Source organism: Montipora foliosa, chromosome 13, assembly GCF_036669935.1.
Source record: "Montipora foliosa isolate CH-2021 chromosome 13, ASM3666993v2, whole genome shotgun sequence".
NCBI lineage: Eukaryota > Metazoa > Cnidaria > Anthozoa > Scleractinia > Acroporidae > Montipora > Montipora foliosa.
In genome coordinates this window covers 36,257,029-36,269,917 of record NC_090881.1, presented here as the reverse complement: position 1 = coordinate 36,269,917, position 12,889 = coordinate 36,257,029, and the positions used below count along the sequence as shown (strand labels likewise).

General features: G+C 39.3%; 1 protein-coding gene across 2 annotated transcripts in view; it reads left to right on the top strand.

The window, feature by feature from the left end:
- LOC137984129 (uncharacterized) overlaps positions 1 to 12,889 on the top strand; it is a 104,116-nt gene that overhangs the window by 52,598 nt on the left and 38,629 nt on the right. For both annotated transcript variants that reach the window (XM_068831345.1, XM_068831344.1), the window contains exons 10-11: positions 1,476 to 1,772; positions 2,891 to 3,190. In XM_068831345.1, the coding sequence (XP_068687446.1) occupies positions 1,476 to 1,772; positions 2,891 to 3,190 (597 nt within the window). The remainder of the gene's footprint in view (positions 1 to 1,475; positions 1,773 to 2,890; positions 3,191 to 12,889) is intronic.

Here is a 12,889-nt window from a genome sequence, read left to right as displayed (position 1 = left end):
GATATGGTTATATGATGCCTGGAGGACCTATGTCTAGAACAGAAACGAAAGGAGAGCAAAAGAGAACGACAATGACAAAACAGAATACCAGTAATAGCTCATGCGTAGTGGAAGAAGTTACTCCACAAATTCTTTCCTTGGGCACTAAAACGTTTGTTATTTTTACGGATGTGTTATATAAAGTAGATGCGTATTTTTAAAAGGTAGTATAATCGATTCTTCCTTTGTTCAGGAATGAAAATCGAATTTTCATTGTCAACTGGAATTAAGTAACAATTATCTGTACTCTTTTAGACGTAAAGAAAAACTTGATTCGTTTGTTTGGTTTGCTCTAAAATGCGAGCGAACAAGTGCTTTTTTTAATCCGTTTTCCCAACTGCTTTTGGTTGTGCCTCGACGGTGGCAAAAACATTTTTGCCGTTATGCTATAAACACGTAATCGTAATGAGTTCTCGTAAAATTAGGGGGCAATCTCACTTGCTTGTGTTTTTAGGTGTTGGAGCGGATCTTGTTTGAAGTTCGTCCTTTCTTAGTTGCATTGCCGTATTTTGCGGATTCTGGTTCCAAGCCAAGCTGGCGTGTTTCTGTGAAATACATCAAAATGTGAATGATCTAGTTTTCAGAGATAAAGTGGAATAAAGTACATCAGTAAAACTCTTCTTTGACCTTGAACTGACAAAGTTTTTCTTTTTTTTAATGGCTTTTAATTTAAACGTGATTCCTATTCGCTGGCTATTGACAGTTGACCCTGAAATGGCTCTTTTTTCCTTTTCCATTCGCTAGCTGAGGGTGTGCTAGTTTTCTTTTAAAACTCATGCGGTTTAAGAAAAATTCCTTGCCAAACTGGTGAATTCCAAAGTAAATTTCACTCGAAAAACCGATATCGTACTCATCGCTTCGTGATTCATGCTATATCTGTTGTTAGCATAAAATTTACCGTGGAATTCACCAGTTAGGCAATGGATTTTACTATAGAAGAAAGCAAAGAAAATGATTTAATTATTAAAGCAGCAACCGGAAACATCAATGCAAAACGTGGATAATTCGAAACCTTTTATTTTCAGTAACCCTACAGGCAGTAAGAATAAATAACCAGGGATCTCCGCTTTTAGGCTTGGCTAAATCTTTATATTATACCAAATCGTCTTACTCAATGTTGTACCCAATTCAAACCCTTTGGGAATAAAACGTTACGTTCCAGGTATTTCCATACCATTTAAAATTATTGTTAATGTTACATTTTAATGCAAATACAATACATATGAATCTTAACTCCGGGAGATTTTGAATTGGGTACGTACAACATTGAGTTAGCCGATTTGATCTATTCAAAGGTAGCTTACTTTACATGCTGACAGAAATCTTAACAGTAATTTACAAAGTTACTTTAAGATTAGGCGAAGTTCCTTTTGCCCAGTAAAAATTGCGACTCTTTAATTTTAGTTTAAATCATGGAATTGGATTTCCTGTTTTAGCTCGTCCACTTATAACCACTTCAACTCCAATGGCAACTAATGTTCCTGGTGCAATGGGTGAAGAAGTTCGATTAAGTTGTATTGCTGCAGCTAAACCCTCACCGCAAATGTCTTGGAAAAGAGAACTGAATGGAGATGACCTCAGCACTCTAGATGATCAAAAGATAACGAGCATCAGCGAGCGACAAAACACCATTGAAATGACAGTTGTCACAAGTGCCCTGAATGAACGGTTCTACTGTGTGGCTGTGAACTTTTTAGGTCATGATACTCAGATGTACAGAATACGGGAAAGAGGTGAGTAACGGTAGAAGCAATGGATAATAATCATTGTTATGGAAGTGATAATTAACAATGATTCCATGGGTGCGCATTGGTGGATACGAGGTGATAAATAGCCAAGGTCAGAGTTGGCTATAATCACCTCATATCCAATATCCAAAAATTTTTGACCGCGAGAATTAAGAGTTTTTGAACTTCACATTTTCGTACCACTGAATATGTTTATGCCAAACTTTGCAGCTTTGTTTTTAGCTTCCGGAACGGCAGTGTCGAAGAGGTTTCTGTATTTCCGAGGGAGACACTTCTCCAAACCTGTTGTTTTCAGCCATTTTGACGGAACAAAACTTAAACTTCGCGCTGAACTTTTTTTGACACACTTACACTTGGCGCACTGCTTGCCAAAACGTCGGTTATTCGCTGATAACCGATGTTTGGCCAGCCAATCAGAAAGCTAGAAATGCAATAACCTGGGGTTGAGTATATACCAATTATTATTAACAGGAGACTATGACTGGGAACACACAACAGCGTTACATTCCTGCAAGACCGATTTATTTTAGATTGAATTTCCCAAATGAGACTCCCTTAGGAGCGACATAAAAGTAACTTGGCATCATATCGTAGCTGGTGTCGGAGATTTTGTTTTAGTGTATGCCAGTTACCACATCATCAAGAGACAGTGAATATCATTTTAATTAAGAAATTCTGATTGTCTTCTGTATTCAAGATTAATAAGCGTAAATGTAGATTTTACAACCTTAAGTGCTCAGCCAATCATAATTCAGAGAATACAGTATATTAATTTAAACTTTGCTTAGAGTTTTTTAAGTAGCTCTTTACACACACGTTTCCTGCTAGCAGAGGTCTCCTTTGTTTTGCGTTCGCTGGGCTGACGAATACTTGAAAAGAGACCAAGGGCTTTCAATAGAATTTTGAATAGGTGTCTACCCAAAGGAGAGTAGGCGGCTGTGACAATACTGAAGGAGAAGCTTGGAAATACAATTTCTAGTTTTCTGGGCATCAAATTGAAGTAATGCAGGAACCCATGACCCGGAGCCTACAACTCTACTGTGTTCGTTTTTACAAATTAATTTTTAAATTAAGTGATATGTATAGTTCAATGTTGTCCACAGGTGCCCCAGATACACCCCAAGACGTGGAACTGGTATCTGTCCAGTTTCCAGATGCTAAGACAGTCAGTGTCAATGTAAGCTGGATGCCCGGTTATAATGGAGGTTTTCGTCAAGAATTCTCAATACATTACAAGAGAAAAAGTGTTGGAGATTTTACTGAAGAATATGTGGGAAATCCCCACAGCAGCATGTATACTGTACGGCAATTGAGGCCTGAAACCGAGTACCAGTTCATGGTGCAAGCTACGAACGAGAGAGGAAAGAGTGCGGTGTCGCCATTGACTCAAGTCATGACGATAGGTTGGTAATGAACTTTTTTGTTAAATGGTGGTGGTTATTGATGATGATGATGATGATGATGATGATGATGATGATGATGATGATGATGATGATTATGACGAGAAAGAAAATCTGTATCGCTAGCTGTTTTGACTTACCGTAATCAAAGGCGTTGCCTTCGAAACCTATCATACAAAATAGAGATGCGAAATAAATTAGCATACAATGGTTGGACGAAGCGATGCAACTAAACAAAATATTTACTGAGCAGTCTACCAGAATTGTACAGCTAGCAAAAAGCGTTGCCTTTCGGAATGAAGTCTTAACTCAGGACGTCTAACTGAAGAGGGAACTAACTATTTTTCGCTTAGTGTCTACTAGTACTGGCTAGAAATGTGAATGTGAAAGCCCACAAAGAAATGTCATCTCTTACATTTGTCACCTCTGTAGCGCTAAATGTTGATTGCGAACCTGCTAATAACATAGTTTTGTGACTGAACGAAACATTCCTCTCTTTTTGAAACTGTTTGCGTTAGCTAGTAGAATAAATGCCTTGTCGGTCTAATTGACTCAATCGACTCAGTTCTCAAAGGTTTTCGTGACTACAATCGACTATACTACTATACGTTCAACACACATCTTCTGGAACAACGCTGTTCAGCTCAGCTCAGGTTGCTGGAACTAAAACCACCAGCCTGTGTACGGCCCACTGGATTGTGGACTAGCCTCGTCCTTCTTACTTTGTGACTGGTTCACCAGACTTGGGATTCTTGTATTTCACTTCCACGTTGCGAGCTTTACCATCAATACCTGGCATGACCTTTGATACCTTGCCAAGCGTACAATTTCTTCTCACTTGATTGGAGTCTTGAATCATAACGACGCCTTCCACTATTACATTTAGTCGCGTGGTATGCTGCTTCTGCTGGACGATAACACTTGGAAAGAAATCCGTGGTCCACTTCTTCCAAAACAAATCTAGTATGTGCTAGATAAACTCAAAACGATGAGTCGGGTTGGATGTTTCTCTTAATGGACAGCTAGGTACTCTGGGTGTGGCTCTGCCCAGAAGGAGGTCATTCGAGCAGACATAGGATCCATCTTCAGGTAGGGTGGAATGTCTGCCGATAGGCCGTTCATTTTCCAGGTTTGCAACCTCAAAACAGTCTGTAATTCGGAAAAGGTCACTACATTCTCGCCAATCGCCATTTCTCTGACTTGCTGACCGTGGCTGATACTCCATAATGACCTGTGTATGGGCTGCGGTAGGTCCCCAACCCCTCTCTCGTCAACTTCCGAGCGATCCCTCTCTTTATAATATCGTTTATCTGCTTGAGTATGAACAGCCTTTTCTCTGTAGACACCAACATTCCTAGGGCGGCCCTTCGATTGTTCTGGAGATCATGCAGATCTTTGGTCCACGGATATCCTGCAATCTACCGATTCTCAGCATCATCGGACTCAAGGTTGTCTTCTACAAGTCCAAGCTCCTTTTCTTCTTTGAGACAATAGTTATTTGCACCAAGTGGACCTTTATCACACTTGCATCCCCCAAAACGTGGGGTACACTCTACTCCCAGGTTTTCAATACTAAAGAAGTCTTTGATTCCGGAGTTGTGGTGAACAAGGACATTTTACAAAACTTGGCACTTTTTCCTCTGAGCTAGCATGCATTCCTCCGAGGGACCTTCCGAATCTGTTTCTCAGCAAAATCAAATAGCCTGAGTTTTGTTCTTGCTCTGGGTGATAACCTCACTTATGTCCAGGTTTGACCCTAATTAGATGCACGCCCAATTTTGACATCCAACACAAAGTGTCCCTTTAAGTCTAAGCATTTCCTACCTATTTTCAACAATAAGGTAAGGGTAAAGGTTAGCGTTATTTTTAGCTTTGGGTAAATGCAGCAGTCAATCTTTACTTAAAGAGCAGCATTTGGGGGACACTTTGTGACATAAATTGTCTGTATTCTGAGACACAAGTGATGTTGAAGTTGGCGAGAAGAACAAGGGGACACTTCGTGACGCTTATTGAAATCCGCGTGCATCTAATTAGGGTCAAACCTGGACATATCTGGATAACCTGCATACTCATAGCCAATTAGCAAGTCTACTGTTCCTGTTGGTCTTTGGATATCCCCAGGCTGACGTTCTTGAAACGATGAGTGGCGTCATCAACGTTAACGGCCTGAATGTCGGTTGTTATTTTGTCAATTCCGTAGTCATCAAATACCACTGATTTCCCGATGTGTAGTGTTCTGTTGTGGGTCTGTGGCGCGGTGCTGAAGCTCACGGTTGCTGACTCACTGTCTTGCTGATTCTCATCGTGTAACGTTCTGTGATGGGTTTTGGTACAATTATCCTAGCCACAGGTTTGTTTCCTCCTACACTAACGTGATCGATGACCAGTCTTGAGGCACGATCCAACAGGCTGCCTCATCTTTTAGGAAATTTATTCTCTCTTCACTGAGAAGATTTGGAGGGGTAGAGAGTGCAGTCACTTGTGTTGTGGGCAGCGTTGTCATGAGATAGACAGTTTGATTATAACGTTTCGCTCTTTTCTTGCTGTTCGCTGCGGTTGCCGTTATCTGCTGCTGTGTTAAGGTGATTAACTGTCGCACCAGTGCGAAGTATCCTGGCATTCTTAGTTCCGCTGAGTAGTACTCAACCGCCCTCTTATAGTTTAGTAGGTACTGAATTAAGCTGGGGAACTTGTCCGTTTTGACTACTGAACTGGCGTCACTGGTGAAGAGTTTAGCCAATTCTCTTCTGATATCGGCTGGCAGTTTCGTTTCCAGGATACTGACCAAACTCGTGGTTGTAATCTCCTTTCCGAACCCGAGCCTTTGCAAATCTCGGAACCCCCTGTCTACAACATCAACAAACTCGACAAACCTTATGCTATCCTCTTCTTTGATAACCTTGAATCGTCTCAGGCTATCGATAATCGCATGAGCTACTCTACCCGGGTCACCATATTTCTCATCTAAACGCTTCCACACTTCCTTAATGTCATCGTCAACAACCCTAACAACAGCCAACGGTTCTTCTCCGAGACATGAGCATATATAAAAGTGTAAGGCTTGGAAGTATCGTCTAGGCGGGACATCACTTGAGCCTCGAAATCCTTTCTAAATCGCGGATATTCCCCTTCAAACTGTGGCAATTTTATCTTCTTGAATCGAAGGTTACTTCTCTTAGATTTGGCGTCCTATTTGTGGTCGGCCACACGCGACTCTATTTAATTCCTTAGCCAACTGATTGTATCTCTTCTGAACAATAATGATCCATCCAAGCTTGGCCGTGGCTTCTTCTCCGCTCAAAAGGTCGAGATACTGGCCATTGGCTAATTTACAATCAGTCCAAGCAGCATCTAAACTCCGTCATCTACTTGTGTGCGAAAAATCGCTTCCGTAGTACTTCGCCTTACGAACGCCTTTTCTAGAGTTTTCTTTACTCTATCACGGTCTTTCTTATCTTCTTTTACTCAATCGATTTCTTGTTTAACTCTCTCTTCCATTGTAGACTTCGTTTAACATATCGATTATGCCATTCCATGGCCTTACTGAACGAATGCTGCAGATCTGATATCCATTCTTTACTCGCTTCGGCATCCTCGTCGCTCAAGAATGTACTATAAACGTCATGCTTCGTTTTGACGCTCTTCCATGTTTCGGAAAGCTCGGTGAAATTCCTTTCAACGATCTCTGGTTCTTTACCTTCGTCGATAGTCTTAATGAATTCGTTAAGTTTTCTTGTGAAACGCCCTTCCGCTGCCTGTCTCTGATTTTTGGCGTCGTTGGCCATCTCGATTATCGGGATCGAATGTTTCGCCAGCTATTTTAACTCATTGTAATCAAAGGCGTTGCCTTCGAAACCTATAGTACAAAATAAAGATACGAAATGAATATACATAAAATGGTTGGACAAAGCGACGCAACTAAACAAATATATACCCGGTAGTCTAGCAAAATTGTACAGCTAGCATAAAGTATTAACTTAAAACATCTAACTGAAGAGGGAACTAAATATTGTTCTCTTAGTGTCTACTAGTTCTGGCTAGAAATTTGAATACAAAAGCCCACAAAGAAATGTCACCTCTGTAGCGCTAAATGTTGATTGCGAACCTGCTAATAACATAGTTTTGTGACTGAACGAAACATTCCTCTCTTTTTGAAATTGTTTGCGTTAGCTAGTAGAATAAATGCTTTGTCGGTCTAATTGACTCAATCGACTCAGTTCTCAAAGGTTTTCGTGACTACAATCGACTATACTACTATACGTTCAACACACATCTTCTGGAACAACGCTGTTCAGCTCAGCTCAGGTTGCTGGAACTAAAACCACCAGCCTGTGTACGGCCCACTGGATTGTGGACTAGCCTCGTCCTTCTTACTTTGTGACTGGTTCACCAAACTTGGGATTCTTGTATTTCACTTCCACGTTACGGGCTTTACCGTCAATACCTGGCATGACCATTGATACCTTGCCAAGCTTACAATTTCCTCTCACTTGATTGGAGTCTTGAATCATAACGACGCCTTCCACCATTACATTTGTCACTTCTGTAGAGCTAAGTATTTATTGCGAACCCGCTTCTTACATATTTTCGTGACTCAATGAAACAAAATAATTAGGAAGAAAAGGGTCAGTATGAGTAAATTTCAACCACTCTGTTCACAATCTGAAGTTTCACGTCTACTTATATTTAAATTGTTTTTTTTTTAATTGTGTTGTAGAGTCAGAAGAATCACCTGAGACAGAAGTTTAATTACTCTGAAACACATCTGTCATGTCAGTAATTGACAGTAAATGTAATTTTAGACAAAGTCAAGCCAGGTGCGAATCAGAAATCTTTTAATGCGCGACGAGAGATCGCAGTTCATAAAATTTATGAAAGACTATTCAGTCTGAAAACAGCTCAAAAAACTTACAGTATGCACTACAACATGGCGACGCCTTTATGTGTGAGCAACAATTCTACCGAATGCGCTTACCTTGGGGAGCGCCTCTTGGTAACTCTGCTCAAAATTCGATCGTTGCTCCGGTTCAAGATGGCGGCTGGGCGGGGTTGACCCGATATTGTCACTCTCTCTTTGATACCTTATAGTGATGGACATGATTGCTTGGGTGGAAATATGTTTTTGACCCTTCTTAGAGCATTACCAGAGTAAAAAGGAAAGTCTACACTATTATTCTTTTTTTTTTAATTTTTTTTTTTTTCAATACACAACATTTATTAACAAAAGTCACTATACTTACAATACTAACAGTGCAATTACTACAGTACTTTCCAAACCGTATTAATTTACAACATAAAAAGCAATGCGAAGTAGAAAGAAAAAATAAAATACAAAACAAAAGTTGCAAGTACTTACAATCGCTATAATATTGCACAGTATACAATACAAACAAAAACTGCAAAGGTTACTGAATACAACCAAAATTAAAATGCGGTACATTGACGGAAAACACTCTTATGTACAATCAACAAGATTGTGTAAAGTTCTGCCATTTAGAAAAGAAAAGTTTTTGTTGTCCCGAGGTAACTGCAATGTATTTTTCAAGTTCCTTCTTATCCTGCACTAATCTTTTGAAATCAATAAGAGATTATTTATCGTTATTTAGTGCATTAACATAAAGAAAATACTTTCCGAGTATTATGAGATGATTGAGAGCTAAACATGGTAGACTCAATTGGCGAATACTTCCATATATCACTTCTTGGGGGGACAGATCTAACTGAAGGTTGCATAATTGCAAAATCCAATTTTGAAATTCAGACCAAAAGATTGACGCTTGCGCACATTCAACAAACAGGTGTGTAACAGTTTGATGTATTGCGGGGCAGAATGGACAGTGCGGAGACGAATCTTTTTCCAGTTTGTACAATAATGAGTTAGTAAATAAGATGTGGTGAATGATTTTGTATTGGAACATAATTAGTTTTGTTTCTTTTGTAGCCTTAAAAGGTAGAAGGTAAATCTTAGAAAAATCGTCACGCTGAAAGTTATAATGTTCAAGCCTTTTTTCGGCGGTGAGACTGGGTAATTTTTGCCGGGTGAGAAGTTCTTGATATAAGGTCTTACAGGAGAGGGGTCTACTTGAAGTACATGTGGTTAATGCAGGTGTTGGATTGCTTTCATTTTTGAACAAACATTTTTTCCATTCACTCGGTATGGCCGATACAAGGCTGCGGTAGGTTAAAAAATGACATCTTTTTATATAAAATTTGTCGGCTAGCACTACAAACGGAAAAAAACAGTTTTCCGGAACGTTGAAGAGATCTTTTATCTGCTTGATGCCGTTTTGGCACTATTTAGAGTAAAAAACGGATTTTCCATTAACCTTTATAAATCTGTTGTTCCAGATGATTTCCTGCAGCACAGCTTCTTTGTTTCCAGGAGTGCTTATCTTAATTTCTTGCCAGTAACAGATGACTTGTTTATAGAACGATGGAATATGTTTGTTAAGATTAAGAAGTTTCGTGTCGTAATTACAATTAAACAGCTCTATTCCACCTACATTGGCTAAGAAATAGGTTGGAATATACTTTCACGGAGCATTAACTTCGGAACAAAGTCGTTTGACCCAAGTAAGTTTCAACGCTTCATCGAAGAAAGAGAAATCTTTCATGTCTAAGCCACCTTCTTTTTTACTTTTAATCAGAGTTGTTCTACGAATCTTCGCCGGTTTATAATTCCAAATAAAATCAAAAATTAGTTTGTTAACTTCGTCTGCAAAATGCTCCGGAGTTTCCAAGACGCTGCATACAAATATAAGCTTGGACAAAGCTAAGGTTTTAACAATGTTAACTCTACCTTGTAATGAAATGTCTCTTTGAGACCACATATTAAGGGTCTTTAATGTTTCCAATTTTTCTAAGAAATTTTTTTTAACAGCGGTTTCGTGGCTATAAGAGAAGTGAACGCCTAAGGCATATACTGGTTCATGACTGAGCCGAAGGTTACAAATTGCGTCATTCCGGTGACTTAGTGATCCTAGCCAAAGCATTTCAGATTTCGATTGATTTATCTTTAATCCAGAACAACTTTCGAATTTGGTCAACAATTCCAAGAGATTCGCAACCGATTGTACATCTGCCAACAGAGCGGTTGTGTCGTCCGCGTACTGAGTTAGCTTTACTTCTTGGTTAGCTTGAATCTTAATTCCCTTAATAATATCAGAGTGTCTGATTGACTGCGCTAAAAGCTCAATAGCAATCACAAATAACATCCCTGAAAGAGGGCAACCCTGACGTACTCCTCGTTGTAAAAAAAAAATGTTTTGAAGCGTGGCCGTTGTTGAGAACACAACTAGAAATGTCTTCATAAAATACTGCGACCCACTGACGTAGTTGGGGACCGAAGTTAAAGCTTGAAGGGCACTTTTGAATATAATCCCATTCGATAGAATCAAAAGCTTTTCCGAAGTCCAAAAATATGGCGATACCAGGAATTTGCCTATTCTTAGTAAATTCCATTATATCGATTATTTGACGAATGCTTTCTCCTATGAATCTACCCTTAATGTACCCTGACTGGGAAGGGTGAATTATGTGTGCTAACACTTTTTCTAGGGGTGTCGCTATTGTCTTAGTAGCGACCTTATAATCCACATTTAATAATGAAACTGGGCGCCAATTTTTTAAATATTCGGTATTTTTCTTTTTCTTTGATATCAGAGAAATTATTCCTTGTTTTTGAGAAATAGACAAATGTCCCGATTGAACTGCGTAGTTGAAACTTTCTACCATGTACTTCGCGATAATATTCCAAAAGTACCGATAAAATTCTACTGATAAACCATCCGACCCTGGGGTTTTGTTATTTTCCATTTTTTTCAACACATAAGCGCACTCCTCAATAGTGATATAACCCTCACAGGTCGCAACTATCTCCTCCGATAGCACCTTTTCGGCTTGAAAAAATTGATTGAACTCTGGGAGGTTTGGATCTTTGTTGCTCGATCTGTAAATTTTTTGGAAAAAGTCTCCTCTTCCCTCAAAATCTCCTTTGGACTCGTTATTTTCATACCACTGTCATTAATCAAAGACGTAACGTGCTTTTTCCTATGATTTGTTTTTTCAAGGTTAAGGAAATATTTCGAATTTTTTTCACCAAACTCATACCACCTTGCCCTGCTTCGTATGATTGTACCGCGCTTCTTAAAAGCGGAAATTTTTTCGAGCTTAGTTATGATTTTATTCATTTCGACTTTGTCCATGTCACTGTATTTCCTCCCAAGAGATTCCTGTAATTGCCCTAATCTTATCAAAAGACGTTTTTCTTCATCGTGCGTTGCTTTTGCTTTTTGCTTGGAATATTTAATCGTAAATGCTCTTATCTCCATTTTTATCATTTCCCAATATAATCCTTTATCTTTAACGTCTTGGTATTTTTGGGCTACTTGTGGTATTAAGAAGCATAGTTTTTCAACATAGGAGTTATCGGCCAAGAGAGAATTGTTGAACTTCCAAAAGCCTGGCCCACGAGGAGGACCTGGTTTGTGAAATGATAAGGATAGTGAGACGGCTGAATGATCGGAGTAAATATTTGGGAGTATCCTGGATTCATTAATAAGATGATTTAAGTGTTTTGATACTGAAAAATAATCTAATCTACATTGAATTTTCATTGATGGGTTATTGATGGGTTATTGATGGGTTACTCCATGTCTACACTATTATGGCACAAAGAAGATGAACTTCACTACTAGTTACAAAGCGTACACTGAAAAGTCAAACCTTAGCAATGCATGGAGAACATTATACTGCATTTTCTCCCTTGTGACTACCTTCTTATAACTCTAAAAGCCAAAGAAATTTGAGAAAAAGGACAGGAAACACCAAATTAAATCGATCGATACCTCTAACGACTCGTCAACATTGGATCTTCGACCCAATGGTCATTGAGGTGTGGCGATAGGCTATTTTACAGGAGATGCCCTATTACGCAATTCGTGTTTTCTGGTTATTTTGGAAAAATGCCGCCATTCCCTTAATAAGGGAGTTAAGTTATTTAGGGAAGCAACTATTACAAAAATGTAATATAGATTCTTAACACAAGCAACTTAAATACCTTTTCACCAAGATTACGTCAAACTGTATGAGGTGTGACACCCACCAGGTGCTATGGCAATTGCTACATATGTCAGCAAAATATCCTAAACAGCCTGAGTTTTTCAGTCGGCATTATTTTGTTTGACTTAACATGAGTTTGGAACAATTACTGCTATTTGTATTTACTCAAAAAAGATGATAATTCTGAACTGTCTTTTGCAATCTGAATGGGTTCTTCGATCACTCTTTCCTTTTCACTTGAACAATGAGGTGTCCTTCATGAATTTCACGTCCCATTTATGTGTGAAATTTAATTTTCTTGTCCCACGCTTCTTTCCCTAGGTAAGAATAGCTTCCCAAGAAACATATTGAGTATTGCTTCCATTATGGCAAAGCGGTTTCCTCTCGTTTACAGTGTCGCTGTCCAAAGTGAAATGCCATGACTCTAAGAAAAGTCTCTTGTGATAGGTTATCACACCACGTTCGAGGATGTGGGCAGCTCTCGGATGGATGTAGTGATCCGTCTACTCGGCGTGCTGTGTGATTGCTGATTCGTTGTTGCTCGCACGGCCTGGACACTCGCTTTGTACACTATCCCTTGGACTCGGTAGATCGTTGGTTGGTCTTTTGGCTTCTTGAATATATGGCCTAATTTTGTTATAG